This window comes from Thermobia domestica, chromosome 4 (genome assembly GCF_964235325.1).
Source record: "Thermobia domestica chromosome 4, izTheDome1.hap1.1, whole genome shotgun sequence".
NCBI classification, from domain to species: domain Eukaryota; kingdom Metazoa; phylum Arthropoda; class Insecta; order Zygentoma; family Lepismatidae; genus Thermobia; species Thermobia domestica.
In genome coordinates, this window is record NC_137457.1 from 214148016 (window position 1) to 214165870 (window position 17855).

The following is a 17855-nucleotide window of genomic DNA, read 5'->3' on the forward strand; positions in this document are numbered from 1 at the left end:
AATAGATTTTTCGTACAGAAAACTGGAGTTTCAAATATTATATATAAGATGTAACTAATTCGTTCTGTCGTGCTCGAAAAGTTCTCCCACATTTCATGAAAAAGTTGTCTTCGGGATAAAATTTAGAATCATTGTGGGATATTATATGAATCGAACTCCATCATTTGTAAATGACCCATGGCAACACAGCACACAATTACAATTTATGATTAGGGCTGGGTAGTATAGTTTTAATTTCTACGAATTAAAGACAGTACATTTACCAACAAAAAAATTAAGTGTATCATTAAACTCATTTTCGGTCCTACATGGGTGGTACCTATTTTCTGCAAATTTTCAAGTGTATAATAATAATAATAATAATAATAATAATAATAATAATAATAATAATAATAATAATAATAAACTCCATATTCATAACCCATGACAACTGGTAGTATAATAGTCAAAGTTAGCTGTTTATTTTTGTTTTATTTATTTATTTAATAGAAAAGGAAATCTGCTGATCATCAAATGCACTTAAGATATTAAGGTAACGTCTTTAAAATAGTTTACCATTTCTTTTAAACACACAACACCGTATTTACATAAACAAATCATTCCCCAAATTCACAATCCTAATTGATATCTTTTAGCATCGTACATTAAACTTCAAAGCTGCGTTGTGTTATTTTCTGTATGAAGGATTAAAACAATTAAGTTGGAAAGAACTGCCAATGTCAATCGTAATTGCCACATGCGTAACAATATACTCCTGGTATTCAAATGAAAATCGAAAGTCACAGCTTCAACTCTGCATGTTGTTCAAATGTTGCACATCGCCACTATCATGATGATTTTGTACTGCAAGCAGTTGATTTTTGTTTCGAACTTCAAATACTTCTTGAATAGCTTGACGAAAGCACAAGAAGTTGTAATCTATTAATCCTGTAACAGAAAGTTAAACATTAATGTGTTTCTTTTGCAATTACATGATAATATGATGCAATAAAATAAACATTTCAACTGTAACGAATCTTAAAATACTTAATAACTTCAAATAAATACGAAGAAACAAAATGTTAAAAAAAATGTATAAAATAGAACAATACCTTCCTTTTGCGACGATCCCTCCAACGAATAAAGAGCAACATTACTACTAATAATAATATTTAAAAATATTAAAAATCTGTTCTCGTCATGCAAGTGGTTTTTCACTAAAGATGGATGCCAGTTGTTGTACTAAACTTTCCTAAGCCCCACTGATAGTGTAAATGGACACATTTGGACAAATGTCCAAAGTATTTTGAGCTTCCTCTGAGTTACATTGTGAATTGGACTTAAGCAGTTGTTGAGAACGTTCAAAATGACTGTAAATGCTGTAGAAGAAGTCTGCAAGGAACCTGTATTTGTTTTCAGTCAGATTTCAGGATTTTTTTTTTCAATATGCAGTATACATGTTTGCTACATAATTATGATTGATTTAAGCATGAACAATGAGTTATGTTTACTACATTGTTGTAAAGTTGAAAACTGTTCAGTGGTTTGTTCATTTTAACTTCTTTCCCTTGCATGAAGATCAGAAGTAGTGACTCGAAGTCAAGGTTACAATACGGCAATATTCATGTAAACATGTACATATTTTGAGAGTGAAAAATTCAGTCCAATACAGGTTTCGAACTGCTCCGATTTATCCGCATTATATAAGCTCAAGTGTATTATTTTCCTAATGTAGTCTATCGAATTACTAACAGCGCTCAATGAGGAATGTAGAGTTTGGCTATCTTGGTATGACAATCGCTCTCGCATCGCGTCGCGTTGGCTTCTTTTTCCGTTCATTACGTATCTAAGCTTACGGTTTCTTCTGCCACGCTTTGTTATGCTAGTGTTTCGTGAACCTACTGTCATGACACACCGTGATTTTATTACTTATTATTGTGCATATGGAAGAACAAATAAAGAAGTTGAGGAGGAGCAGTTCGGGTTCAGAAGAGGCAAGGGCACAAGAGATGCAATTGGATTATTAAGGGCGATCGGTGAAAGATTTATAGAAAAACGGAAAGAGGTGTATGTTATATTTATTGATCTAGAAAAGGCTTTTGACCGCGTGAATTGGGAATTGTTGTTGGGAGTTCTAACGAAGATAGGGTTGGAATGGAAAGATAGAAGACTTATAAGAAACTTATACATGAACCAACAAGTAAGTGTTAGGATCGGGGATGAATTGACGGAAGAGAGTGCAATTGGAAGAGGAGTTCGACAAGGATGCTGCCTCTCGCCAACACTATTTAATGTCTATCTAGAAGAGATAGTGAAAAAGAGTTTACATGATGATAATGGTATTTCGGTAGGAGGTAAAATGATTAGATGCATAAGATCTGCAGACGATATGGCGCTTCTTGCAGAATCTGAAAAGAAAATCAATAAAATGTTAGAAAAAATGAGAAAGGGCTTTGAAGAATATGGAATGAAAATAAATGTTAAAAAGACAAAAGCCATGGTTATTGGAACGAAGGGGTCTGTGTCAAATATAAAAGTAGGAGGGGAGAAAATAGAACAAGTGAATAGTTTTCGATATCTGGGTAGTATTCTTAGTAACAACATGAAGTACGAACGTGAAATAAAAGCAAGGATAGGAATGGCAAAAGAAGCCTTTAGGAGGAAGAAAAGTCTGTTTTGTGGGACCTTGAAGAAAGAGTTGAGAAAAAGACTCATAAAATGCTTCGTGTGGAGTGTTGTACTGTATGGGGTGAAAACGTGGACATTACGTAAAAGTGATGAAAATTGACTGTAAACCTTCGAAATGTGGGTGTGGGGAAGAATGGAAAGAATTAGTTGAGTCGAGCGGAAAACGAATGAGAGTGTGTTAGAAACGGTGGGGGAGAAAAGAACACTTTAAGATATTATTATATTATTAAGAAGAGGAAGAGAAATTGGTTGGGACATTGCCTAAGAAGCAACTATATCATGAGGGACGTCCTAGACGGTATGGTGGCGGGAAAGAGAGGGAGGGGCGAAGGAGACTACAATTAATGGATGATATAAAAACAAAAAGATCGTACGTGAAAACGAAGAGGTTAGCGGAGAACCGTGGAGCACATGGAAGCTTCTCAGCTGCGGCAAGTGACCTGCCAATAAGGGCAGAATACCTATGATTGTGCATATTCTCTCTCTCTCTCTCTTTCTTTCTTTCTTTCTTTCTCTCTCTCTCTCTCTCTCTCTCTCTCTCTCTCTCTCTCTATATATATATATATATATATATATATATATATATATATATATATTTATTTATTTATTTGCAAGTATGTCAACATTCTGGTATTTCAGAAATATGGTAACTGTACCCGAAGTACACATTAGTCATTTGCACACAAGTAATAAGTAGGTTCAATTTGTGTTACATGTATCAAAACAAGTTTCAGTTCTTCAATGAATTAAACTTTTTGTGTTCCATTCGTATTATGTTTTACGCCTACTGACGTTTCAAAGACGACTCTGTCTTTATAATCAAAGTTACAATAAATTACTGTATTGTTGTTTAACTATTGTGGTATAATTTTAATTGATAAATTGCTTTAATTTTATTTTCCTATACATAATATTCAAATAACGTTAAGTTTAATTCAAATTTTTAATATGAGTCTTTTCTTAATTATTTTTTCTTCATATTTTTATTGTGTGCATATTTTATTCTTGTACACCATAAGACTTCTCACTATTAACAGTAAGATATAAAGGAAATGTGAAGTTGTTTCATGACTAAAGACCAAAGTACGAATGGAGAAAAAGCGTTGGTTGAAGAAGATCAGATCAACTTGGATATGTTATTTTGTTTAATCATTGGGTTTGTAATAGTATTATTTTAAATATTTTTCCGCTTCTTCTTCGTTGGTTATGTGTATATCATAAAAGTAGTACCAAAAGTGGTTAATCCACATTTCTGAGGACATACGAGTACAATGCCAAATGCGAAAGTAGTACAAGAGCAAATACAGATTGGCTAAGCTGAGTATTACAGATTGCTAAACACACCAGAATTATAACTTCGAGTAACAACTTCTCTTCATAAAAAAGAAAATTTATGTGAAATATTGCTATTTGATGATAGGGGGAATATCGCGTTTTGACTGAGTTTGCTTTAGGCTGTGATTACAAAAATAAAATCTTTCAGTTTAACGTCCCACGTTACGCCCATTAGACTAAAGGAGACAGATGATTCAGACAAGTGAATGATGGAAGAATTGGTGAAGGTGCCTTCCATTTAACTCAGGCAAAAAAATATAAAATTGTACCATCACCATCTCAGATATTGTTGAAACTTTTTTTTATAGCAACTAGACATGTTTTTAACAAACCCATATTTTTTGTTTTGTCGAAAAAAAATTTCCCGCCAAGTAATGGGCCATCAAAGACGGGTAGTACAATTTATGAATTGTAGAAGACATGGAAAATGGTCAACTTCGGAGCCTCACCATTCGGCTATGGAGACAGGTAGAGTTATAATTCTTGTTGTGGTATGTACATAGGAATATAAATAAACTATATTTTATTATAGTTTGGTTTGCGCATGTGTATCTTTCTGTACATAAATTAACAAATGAACGTCAATTTATCTGAAAAGTCGAAGTTTGCGAATTTTTTTCGAGCACTTCCGGTTCGAATTTTAAAATTCTGTTTCTACGGTTGGTAAGACCTAGCTACCCGCTTTCCGGAATAATTTTTGTATCGCTTCTGTGTGCAGCCGTTTTGTCGCAAAAAATTCGAGAAATTGTAAAATTTTCAAAATCATCATTTTTGGGCGCCATTTTCTCGAGCACTTTCAGTTCGAATTTTAAAATTCTGTTTTTACGGTTGGTAAGACCTGGTTGCCCGCTTTCCGAAATAATTTTTGTATCGCTTCTGTGTGCAACCGTTTTGTCGCAAAAAATTCGAGAAATTGTAAAATTTTCAAAATCACCATTTTTGGGCGCTATTTTCTCGAAAACACCATCTTTTAAAATTCTGAAATTTTGTCAGATGGTTCAACTTTACATGAATAATAAACACACCAAATACCATTCTCGACCAATGCTTCATGAATTAACTGTAGCCTTTTAAAGTTAGCGAAGTTTCGTCAACTTTGATGTCACAGTTAGCAACACTGCGAACAATAAAAGTGCAATGATTTGATGATGTTTGTGGTTCACATTCATTAAATGAAGAATAAAAGGTTTTCTTGAGTTTTTTTTTTTTTTTTTTCATTATTTTGATCAAGAAGGCTCTCTGAAATAGTAAAATGAGCCTCCCCCTACTCCTCCGTTTTCTTAAACCGAAATAATCTGAGGCGGAAATTACGATTACGAAACGCACAAATTTCAAGTTCATTTATTTAAAATGGTCTTCGGAAACAAAATTTCACTGATTTATTTTTATTTTTATTTATTTATTTATTTATACATGGACCAACCATTTGCTTGGTTGGTGTCTTCTTCACTAATAGCATGTTACCGTGCAGGTGCTCCAATAGGTGTTGGCTCACTCACAACTCGTCCAGTAGTGGATCTAGGGGAAAGAAACTTTTTTATTTTATATATAAATATAACCGATCTCAGAATGTGAAGCTCTTAAAAGTAGCTCTAAGTAGCAGAATTACACCCCCTCTTTCCCCCACTCCCCTCCAGAAGTCCGTCCTGGATCTGCCCTTGCGTAGCACATTGTCGATAGTCACAAATGCTGAAGGTCCATGTGGAAGCATAAACAGCACTTCAACTTCACGTAATTCATTATTTATTTCTAATATTTCTGCTACGCACCACTGGTTATCATATGTACGTAACAAAAGTTCCTTTTTGCAGATTTCTTAAATCTACACTTTGAATTGCAGAAGTGCGATTTTGGGGGAAGCATGAAGTTAGTTCATGGTGACCCGTTACTGCCATAAAAACTTCGCCATTTTCCGAAAGCCAAAGATGACTTCGTTGAATACCAGTTACCGGTCGCATACTTTCCCTTTTTTTCTTCCGGAAGTCGTCAAATTCAGTTCCAGGCAACAAAACGAGTACATACCCGGAGTTTGTACTTGCACTATACTCACGAATTTTTCTGCGGTTTTAGTGTGGGCGCGGTGGATCAGTGGTGCCGGTGGGTGTAGCCGAGCGGTCTGAGGCGTTAGGCTGATGATTGTTAGGTGAAGCCCATTGGGGGTTCGAGTCCCTCTGTAGTAGCAAGGGTGGAATTTTAACTGTCCTCGATGTTTCTGTATTCGTGTCCCTGTCGTGTCTAGTAGTCCTGAACAGTGGTTGCAGTAGAAAATAAGTCAGGAAGTTTTTTTTTTTTTTTTTTAAAGTGGTAGAGCGTTCACCTCCGATGCTTGGGGTCCCTGGTTCGATCCCAGATCGCGCCGTGTGGGCTTTGTGGTGGACAAACACCGTGCTCGTGGGTTTTCTCGGGGTTATCACGTTTCATCCCACTTTCTGCATTCCACCATTTCATTCATTTCTGATAATCATCGTCTCCTTTAGCCTAACCGGCATAAGCATGGAACGTAAAACAAAGATTTCATTTCATTTTTTTTCTTCTGTGGTTTTCATACTGTGTATCTGTTTTTGCCTAAGGTTATGCCACGTTGCCACATTCTTTACACCTCCCCCCCACTCAATACCGTCGCAGAGACCCTTGCATGGCCTTTTAACGAGATTATTGTTTTCCCATATGGCATACGTAACACTTTCATTTTCATCAGGATCAATAATTAAAGACTCCACACTTATTCCTTCTACTCCAGGACATGCACCACATTCTTGAAGAATACAGTAGTCATTTTCTACAGATCATACTACTAAAGGAAATAGGTCACTCTTGACAGCTTCAATACAGGCTGCACCTTTGATTTGCAACAACGCAGTAGCAGCTAACTTAACATTTGCACACAACACACGACACACACACACTCTCTCTCTCTCTCTCTCTCTCTCTATTCCCTCGCAGGTTGCGGACTGACCCACTATAGTCGAATACTGTAAAATTCCGAGTGACCCGTTCTTATGTTGGGATTGTTCTGTTTAAAAAGTCAGTAAATATCTTTGGAACGCGTAAGAAAACGTTTCGGACTTTTTTTTTTTTTTTAACTTTTTGTCCTTTTTCGATCACTGTAATGGCATCGCACTTAGTTGAGACTTTGTCTGGAGCATTCCAAATCATCACTGAGGTAATAGTTCAGGCTTTTTGTAGATCGGCAGAATTTATTGGATGGCCATTTCAAGTAAACTTAAAATTTGTGTATTTCGTAATTGTAATTTCCACCACAGATTATTTCGGTTTAAGAAAACGGAGGAGTAGGGGGAGGCTCATTTTACTATTTCAGAGAGCCTTCTTGATCAAAATAATGAAAAAAAAAAAAAAAAAAGTCAAGAAAACCTTTTATTCTTCACTAGCAGCGTTCACCCCGCTTCGCTGCGGTCACCCCGGAACGCAATAAACTTTGTTACTTAGATAATTTTTACTTTTTCGCTTTCAAATTGCAGTAAATGTTAACATTATAGCGCCTGTCATTTATGTTAACCCGCCGAGTGACACGGTCATGCGGGTTGCATATAAATACGTTTATTTTTATACCTATGATGAACTAACAAAGGATTTGTACGTTATGGACACTTGAATGGTCAATTATCTGAAGACACTGGTAATTAAAAATTAAAGTGATATGATAAAAACCATCTAGGGTCCAAATCCTAATAACCCCCCAAAAATAAAAGAAATTGGTTCAGCCGTATTACCGTGATGAGGGAACAAAGGATTTGTACGTTCTCTTTTATAATATAGATTTAATGAATGTGAACCACAAACATCATCAAATCATTGCACTTTTATTGTTTCCAGTGTTGCTAACTGTGACATCAAAGTTGACGAAACTTCGCTAACTTTAAAAGGCTACAGTTAATTCATGAAGCATTGGTCGAGAATGGTATTTGGTGTGTTTATTATTCATGTAAAGTTGAACCATCTGACAAAATTTCAGAATTTTAAAAGATGGTGTTTTCGAGAAAATGGCGCCCAAAAATGGTGATTTTGAAAATTTTACAATTTCTCGAATTTTTTGCGACAAAACGGTTGCACACAGAAGCGATACAAAAATTATTTCGGAAAGCGGGCAACCAGGTCTTACCAACCGTAAAAACAGAATTTTAAAATTCGAACTGAAAGTGCTCGAAAAAAATTCGCAAACTTCGACTTTTTAGATAAATTGACGTTCATTTGTTAATTTATGTACAGAAAGATACACATGCGCAAACCAAACTATAATAAAATATAGTTTATTTATATCCCTATGTACATACCACAACAAGAATTGTAACTTTACCTGTCTCCATAGCCGAATGGTGAGGCTCCGAAGTTGACCATTTTCCGTGTCTTCTACAATTCATAAATTGTACTCCCCGTCTTTGATGGCCCATTACTTGGTGGGAAAATTTTTTTCGACAAAACAAAAAAATATGGGTTTGTTAAAAACATGTCTAGTTGCTATAAAAAAAAAAGTTTCAACAATATCTGAGATGGTGATGGTACATGCTCTGCCTGAATTGAAATGGAAGGCACCTGAAATGAAATTGTGTGAGGAAACGGAAGTATCCGAGAAAATCTACAGACACGATGTTGTCCACCACAAACTTACTTAGCCGGAGATCCAACCTGCGACCCCACGCATCAAAAGTAAGCGCTTTGCCACTGTCCTATCGTGCCCCCCCCCCCCCCCCCCCGCTGTGGTGTTATAAAAGTGAAATGAAAAAATGAAATACAGAAGAATTAGACGGTAATATTAATGCAAATCAGACACGTTGTGCTAGGCAACGTGCGAAATGTTTGGACTGTGACCGCTGATTTCACCTCCGGTGCCAACGATTGCCTAATTCATTATCTTTGGCTACGTCATTAATGTAAAGATGGGAAAGAAGGAATTGTAACGATTCTACAGTTTCAGAAGAAGGACACCCTGGCAGCGAAACGAATACCTCAATAGCAGTAGATTATCTCAATCATGCCACGTGACTGTAAAGAACCAAAAGTGACCATTACGCTGATTCAGAATTTCAATATAAAGTAAGGAATGCCCTGTTACTGGTTTACGGTCTTCGGTTTTAGTTAGTGATACGGATCATATTCTTGAAATTGCGTTGATAATGCACAAATTAGAACAAGTAAATGTGCGAACTACTAAGCAAATTAATGAACTGTCACAACGAAAGCATTAAGAAGTAACAGAAACAAGCGAAAGAATGGGTAACACAGGACTATGAAATTATCAATTCAATGCAATAAACGCGAAGAAGCGTGTTCAAGATTGACAATTTGTATAACATCTACACTAGTTTTGACGTATTTGGAGTAGAATTATGATCAAAAATATATTCTCCAGAACAAAGGACATAAGAGAAAATGTGCGATTAGTATCAAACTAGAATTAGTTCGCGGGTAAGCAATCTTGAATGCAGAATTCATCAGATTCTTTGTGATTTTTATTTATCTAAGATAAGTTACGAAAGAACAAGAGTGAGTTTGATGATAAAATCACAGTAACAGAAAGGGGAATGATAGATATCAGGGAAAAAGAGTCGTCCTTGAAATGGTTGGCTGAAGAATGGGATCTCCAACATGAAGAATTTGAATTCATGATTCTGATTCTGACTGAATCGAGAGATTCAGAAATCACTAATTACATTATTACCACGGCTTCTAGTAGCATGGTTATTACAAAACAGCTGTGCCAACCATAGGAAGAGATGTGTTCTCCATGTCACATAATAAGGACAGTGTTTGAATCAGTAGTGAAATACACAACATTATAATAGAAAGCCATTTGATCATTCCCATTTCAACGGACATGATTTTCGCGTTACAGACACGTTATATTATCTGTGGCCCAGTGAGGGAAATTTCTTTTATAGCCAAGATGTCGCTTGGCTACTTCCAGGTAGCAAGAATGATCTACCGGCAGTTTATCCCGATGAAATATAACAGTCACAAATTGAGACCAATGACGTTGGTCATGCCTCCCTAAGATTTACGAATATCTCACTTTACCAGGTTTTCCAGGTCACGATTTACAAATCCAGGTCAATATACAATGTAAAAAAGGCAACTATATTTTTCACGATCATGGGTTCTTCATCTACTATGAATGTATCTGTACATGCGCATGTATTTGTACGCGTGTGTGCGTGTAAGAGTAGGTAGAGAAGTTTTGTAAAACTAACTAATTTATTTTATAGAATATCCCTACCAAATATCCGAGTAAGGCGAAAAGAGAAATACAGACCTACAATTCAAGTATTCTTAATAATAATAATAATAATAAAAATAATAATAATAATAGAAAAGCAAGTTCCATTTTCGAATTATAACTGGGCTCATATTGATATTTATTTTCAGACACGTGCGTTGCTAGAACTTTGCTCGCTACAATAATGTCTACACACTTCTGAAACCCTGTCACTAGGTCTTAAAGGCACAGTAACTATGCCTTCGAAAAATCTAAACACGAAATAAATAATTTTATGGATATTGTCACTGAAATGCCTGCTTTGAAACATTTTTGCTAGAGTGGAAGTATTAAACTACTGGCTTCAGTCCCAAGAGCCGTCATCTCTTTCACATATTTCTTATTATATAACAAATGTCTGCTGTAGCGAAAATGTTTAAAACTATGGGTTCTGAGAAGTAAAAATTCAAACTTAGAATTCCCTGACTTTTCCAAGTTCTTTTAGCTTTTCATGAAATTCCTTGACTTTTCTATGAATTTTACAAGTAAGCTGTATCCCCTGACTTCTACAGGCTTTGCAGGTCAGTGAGAACCCTATCATAGCTATGGGATGTCATCAGGTTTCATGGTTTAACAGTCAGCGGATACAGGTTGTTACTATGAATTTTTTGAACGAGTTAATGCATGTAATTGATGAATATGGACGAACGAGGTAAGCTCTTAACAGGAGAGCGTTGTTTGAAAAATCCTGCTGTGGCTGGATTAAAAGCGATCGCACACAAGAAAAAAAAATCATCAGTTGATGACTCGATGACTTTTGACATCACTTTATAAAATATTACTTTTCCCAGCGCTTAGGACGGATGCAAAAACAATAAATACAGAAAGCTAATGATAGCAGAAAGTATTCTAGCTTATTATGTTTTGTCCGACATATTCTGTTTATGAATATTACGGAACACAAATGAAGCACTAGAAGAAGATTTGTTTGCATTACTCTACAACGTCTTCCTCCACACAATGCCAAGTTACTTAGATTTAGCTATATGTAGAAATATCAAGGAATTTGCAGGAAATCTCATGAACTCGAAATTTAGTGTATATTTTTGAGGCTACTGTACCTAATAATTACCGTAAACGAACAAAAAAGTGCAGACAGAGAAAAACAATACAGTTTTTCTGTGCAAATAGGCAAGTTCAACAATTTAAAACAAGGTAATTTTATTCAATTAATTGCACAAATGGTAAACCAGGTTATCACAAGAATTAATAATCGTGGTTGAGGAAATTATAATAGAAGTAGTGGTAGGTCTCCTTCTCACAGTAATGGGGCGTTTACACTTAGTCGATTTGCGTTCGATTCAGTTGAATTGACGTCACTTTCAACTTAATCGACCGTGTAAACGGGAATTCAACTTAATCGCTTGTTGATCGAAAGCGACTAATCGACTGGCAACTGAATTGAAAGACGTTCTATTTTCTGTGGTTGAAATAATTGAACATATCCATCGATCTGATTCGGTCTAGTTGCTTCGATTTAGTGGCATATGCAGCGAGTCGATTTAGTCGTGCGACTAAATCGACCAAGTGTAAACGCCCCATAACAGAAATCAAAGTATAAATGGCAAGTAATGGATACACTTTTGTCCAGAGTGATCATTTCGATTTAAATAGTGGTGATTTTTGAGAAAATAATCACCACTTTAAACGATATGAATAATTTAAGGGCTAGATCGACGGCAGGTTCCGAGAAGAAGCCTGATTCGGAAAACTTCATTTGAACTTATACTTACACATAAATTAGAAACAGTGTGTTGGGATTTTAAGCTTGTTCTTAGGAATACTTTATGGACGAAATTGAATGCAACGATCACACCACAGGATCAAAAATACACTATGTGTGCATTAACTGCAAATTTAAAGCGAAGCGATCGACCTTTATTGATTATTCATATATATATATATATATATATATTTTTTTTTTAGTGCATCAATTGTTTTCGTGAACGAACACAACAATAGTAGAATTTAGTATATCAGCGAAAAGTATACTGGCTTTGAAAAATTGTGTTTGCAGAACAAACGAAAAGGGCTTCGCCCTATTTCTAATGCTGAGAATTTTATTTTCCATTGTTTACAATGGGAATTCGCGTGCCAAATGCTTTTCCAATGTTAAGTCTATGGGCATTCTGCTTTTCGGTGATTATTCCTCAATGGCATGTTCGATATGGACATGCAACCCCTTAAGACTCTCAATGTGTGCTCTTGAATCTCCGTGTCAAATTTCGTGAAGAACTGTTCAGGCATTTCGGAGATCCAATTTTTCGGGGATTATTCCTCAATGATAGGTCCGATCGGCACTTGCGACCCCTTACGACACTCGGCGCGCGCTCTCAAATCACCATGTCAAAGTTGGTTAAGAACGGTTTAGGCATCTCGGAGGAGTATCCGGATAAACGAATACCTAAGTCACATGAATAGGAATTTTGCTCCAAAAAATAGCCCCTTAAAAATTAATTAAAAAAATCTCTCTTACCGTTTTTGCTCTGATACCAGTCGACAAACTGACAAAGCTGTCCTATAAGACTTCGAACACTTATTCATAGCATAGTTTGTAATAATAATAATAATAATAATAATAATAATAATAATAATAATAATAATAATAATAATAATAATAATAATAATAATAATTGTAAAAAATTTAAGAACAATACTTTCATAAAATGCGCTAAAAACGAGAGAAAAATGTTTCTGGTGGAACAAAAGCAGTGAATGCTTTATTAACAAAAGTTTAGAAATAATACATTAAACATATTTCTTTTGGGGAAAGGAGGTGGGGTAAAATGAAGAAATGTGACAGACTGATAGCGCTGGTCGCTCTTTCTAAGGTTGAGGGCTAAAGCTTTTATATATATTATGGTAATCGTTCGCTCGCACCCACTACTTTTACTCATACCACATTTCTTCATTTTTGCTGACCCAAAAAGTTTTTTGTTGCTTTCCTTTTAGTGCATTTTTATAAACTTCTGTTAATCAGGCAATTATACTGAACTACTCCAATAAAAATGTTTCTTTTCTTAGAGCATTTTATGAAAGCATTGTTTTTATTGTTTTACAGTTACTATTTAACTCTGTTATTTCAATTCCTTGTAGCGCCCATATCATTGATGTTAGGTAAGTTTATACGGAGCTCCGAAGATTGAATCATTTGCGCTGTATGTAATGTGAGTATGGAAGTTCAAGCCATAGAACGTGTTTGCTAGCACTGGTATAGATAGTGGTAGTTCATGCTTTGAAATATGCAGTACTACGTTCCGTATGTAGTTTTATGGCGTAAAGATTAAGGTGCAACAACGTCTACATCAAGACCTTTCGCTTCACGAGTTCAAACTGAATCAAAACGCAGCGAAATCAACCCGAAACATTTGTTTTGCGAAAGGTGAAGGAGCAGTTGTTCACAACAAGCGACTAGATGGTTCAAGAAATTTCATTCGGGTTGTAAGTATTTCGTCGATTAGTCAGCCAGGTAGGCCGTAAACTGTGAGTTCCGAGGTAGTTCGTGAAGCCGTAAATTCAACATTAGTATCCCGGATGTAATCATGCAAGTTTGATGTATCTCATTTCAGTGAGGTTAATCTTCTTGACCTCGACTAGAGCATCCGGAGCTGCCAAAACGGATATTAAATACCTAGATACTTCTACAATTGTTGGAAAAAATTTAGATTTTTAAATGGAGTTTTTGAGAAAATGGCGCCCAAACATGGCATCTTAATGAAATTTTCAGCTTTTCATCACACTATAACGTGGAATGTAATAATCAGTTCTTTGCATTTTTTAAAAGACCTTATTGAGTAGATTTCGATGCGAGAAGCAGATGGTTGATGACTCGTGAGGACAGAAACAAAAATGTTTGAAGTTAACAAAATCTTCACCGAAGTTGGCAACATTGTGAGTAAATTGTGCGATTCCTATTGGACCAACAGACGAACTTTGCCCCTCCACCGAAACACACTACTTTACATTCTTCCTACAACTGTGATTATGTTAGTAAGTACACTCATTTCTCTACAATAAAATTTTTAATTTCACATATTTTTCAGTTTTTCGAGCAATCCGAGAGGAGGGCAGCCATTTTGGAAGGCTATATATCGAAGGAGAAATTTTTCGCCTTTCGGATCATCTCATGCCATCTACAACGCATGGAAGACCATAGACGAGTAAAACAAATCTACAAGAAAACTTCCGAAGGCAGGAGAAGCATCGGGAAACAGAGACTCTGATAGTTGGACGATATACTGAATGTCTTTAAAAAGAAGGGAATAACGACATGGAGAAGTATAACAAAGAACAGAGAAGAATGGAATCCTGAAGGAGGTCCAAGTCCTACAAGGATTGTAGCACCAATGGGTAAGGTAATCATCTCATGCAAGAGAAGATAGTTGGATATAGTATTTTCTTCCCGTTGGAATCATTTCTATGATCTCAAAAACATGACTGCATCGTGTAATCTGTTGCTTAATACTCTGGTAAAGATCCTCATTAACAATGATTCTATGGTTATGGGTCGCCAGTTCTCAGGTAAACTGAGATTTCTCTTCTGCTTGGGGCTGAGTATTGTATGATTCTTTTTTTATTCAAGTGGTATCACTCCATTCTTCTAGATTAAGTTGAAATACTTTGTCAATATCCAAGCTTTAACGTTTGCCCATTCCATCAAATCACTACCCTTAATCTTGTAGATAGCTAGCGCAGAACCACTTCTAATTCGCTTTACTGTTTTAATAACCTCTTCTAAAGTTATGGGTTGGTAAATATTTGAGCTATCATCCTTAATCCTATTACTAAACTCAACCGTACACTTTCTCTCTATAGACCATAATTCCTCGTACAATTTCGAACTAGTTCATTGGTAGAAGTCTCTTTTGTTATCCTTTCAACCCATTCTTCAGCTCTTTTGCGAAAACTCTTCGCATCTCGCATACTCAGTCATTTCATTATTACTCACCCTGGTTTTCTCTCTATAGAATTTTCTTCTTATCCTTCTTTTGAAAACAACGAAGGATTACCTTGTTCATTTCGTTGATATCTCCTGAAAAAACCTAATCGTTAGCGTCCATCCTATCTAGTGTTATCAACTTCTAACTAACTGTAAGTGATTCCAAGATATGGATATCTTATAGTAACTGCAATTCTATCTCTCTTTATTCGCATATTGTTCCTTCCCTTCTAGAACAAATATTAAGAAAACAAATACATGTTTAATTATTTTAAAGAACATGTTTAATTATGATTTAATTTAAATTTCAAACTTCATGTCTTAACCTTAACTGATTCTGATTTATGGACACTATAATTCTGACTTGCTAATTATCAGGAACAAAGATGACATCACGGCTTTGCACTTTATAATGAGTTTCGAAATATGTCGTATTGATCGGTTTCAACATTACATGTTGGGCTTCATAAAAGCAGTACCAAAAGACAACAAACGAGCACTAAACTGTTTGAATAGTAAGGAAAAAATTCAAATATGCGTTTGCGATAGGGTGCCTTGCACATTCACTTGTGAATCTGATGTCACTTTTGAAGAATGGCATACAGCAACAACGAGAAACACTGTAGCTATCCTAGTGTTTTCCTATGTAAAACTGCTAAAATTACAATTGAATCGTTTATTGCAGAAAGGCCCTATGTCCAATTTTTTGGCGAATTTGAGTTTCATTGGTTTCGTATCTTCAAGTATGGAGTCAAGTGCAGAAGTGACTTTCCTACTGGTGGATGGTAATATACTATACGTACTTTGTATGCAGTCACACAAATAGGTATGTCTCAGCTAAAGTGATCCTCAGTACGGTGTTATACATGGTGCCATTTTACACCAGGTATGTGATAATAGTTCCGAAGAATATAACTCCTACAGTTGTTGTTTCCGATCTGTGGTAAGGAATGCGACATACATTTGTAGTGCCGTAAAGAAACGAACAGAAGCAAACCGAACAGCAGGAGAAACAGTTAATGGAAATGATGCACGCGCCTCGGGAAGAGAGGGACATGGTCCCACACTGGAAGCAGCGTCGTTAGAGAAGGTGCTCAAAATGATCACTTTTTGTACGTACAGAGACAGGCACAAACAAAGTATCACGAATGCACACACATGTTCAAAAATATATGGCGTTGTTCGAATAGTGTTACAGCCCCAAACGATGTATTTCTTCACACAGCGAACATTCACGACGAATAGGCAAGATCTTTCAGATTACCTCAAACGTGAAATTCCATCACGTTTTCTTCACGATGGGCGTTCTGCCACCTAGTAAACGTATCTCTGAACACCCTGTATACTTCCCGATACATGAGGTATTATGTATATCTTGATACAGAATTTTTTGTTGCCTGTCCTTACATGAATCACTTGCTCAAGTTTGAGCATACCTTAGCGTACCGCCCTGTATATCTATAACTATCTACCTAGTATATCTATATAATGATAAACTGCCGTTGTTTTGTATTCACTATTGATTATATAGGGGCTACAGCCTAAGGAAACTGGAAATCTCGAATAAATTACGCAAATGATAATTTGAGTATTGAAGCTACATTTTTATTAGCGTATTCTCACTTGTGGTTTTATGAAGTATTTTCTGAATACAAATGTTAAAGCAATTAGCATGGCGGACCCAGTATCATTTAACTCCAAGTAAGTACGACAAAAGTGTGTTGAATAACCTTACCTTGTCTATCAAAATTATCTTCTCTAAGTATGCAGACCAAGGCAAGACATTTATTGACTTCTCGAAGGTACAATATTGTGGCATTGTTGAGTTTTATAACACTTGAACTTTGATTATCAAATGCTGCTCCCTCACTTTCTTCTCTTAACCTTAGTAAAAGAAAGAAAAAAATATACAATAATATTTATTCCAGTCTGTATGAGCTTGTAAGCAATAAAAGTATTTTAAAAATAATAAAATACCATCACACTTGTTAATTTTCACAGTATCTTTTGCCATCTCCGCTGCTCTCGTGCTTTTGGTAAGGGATTCTGCGTTCGAATTTTTGTGATAGAAACCTGCAATCTCAACGTATTACGGTTAATATTTTTTCGCCTTGTTTCGGTAATCATTGCCGAAACCAATAAACAGAGAATGCATGAATTCTTATCTGACAGAATAAACACAATAGTCGGTAAAATAAATAACAGGGGCCACCACACTAAAGTTATATTTATTTTCTATTACCTATAATTAACTTCAGTGTACATGGTTTTTGACTCCTCGTTACAATATGACGTGATAATTGAAACATTTAATGTCAATAAATAATTCTACATAACACTATGCAACAAATTTTTACTTTTTTTTCTGTAGAAGTCACGGAGATGGGTGTTCTTAAATAATTCCGGCCCGCTGTCTAAAAATCGAGTCAAATTCTTCCCATCATGTCACACCTTTTATCTACAGGGTGCCCCCAAAATGAAGTTACACCATATATATGGTATTTATTCCCACATTTGATGTTCAGGGAAAGTTATTATTTTAAAGCAAAATGTGCTCAGTACAAAATTTAAGTGGAAATTAAGTACATATAAGATCATTTAACGATACTTCAGTCTTTTAGTGGCTCATTAAAAAATCAAAAT

General features: G+C 35.6%; 1 protein-coding gene across 2 annotated transcripts in view; it reads right to left on the reverse strand.

Annotated features, from left to right (window-relative positions):
* Positions 1-451: 451 nt before the first annotated feature.
* Positions 452-17855, reverse strand: part of RagC-D (Ras-related GTP binding C/D) — a 145277-nt gene continuing 127873 nt past the window's right edge. For both annotated transcript variants that reach the window (XM_081755474.1, XM_081755473.1), the window contains exons 7-8: positions 16948-17096; positions 452-927 (exon numbers count right to left, since the gene is read on the reverse strand). In XM_081755474.1, coding sequence (XP_081611600.1) covers positions 788-927; positions 16948-17096 — 289 coding nt within the window. In that variant the 3' untranslated portion in view covers positions 452-787. The remainder of the gene's footprint in view (positions 928-16947; positions 17097-17855) is intronic.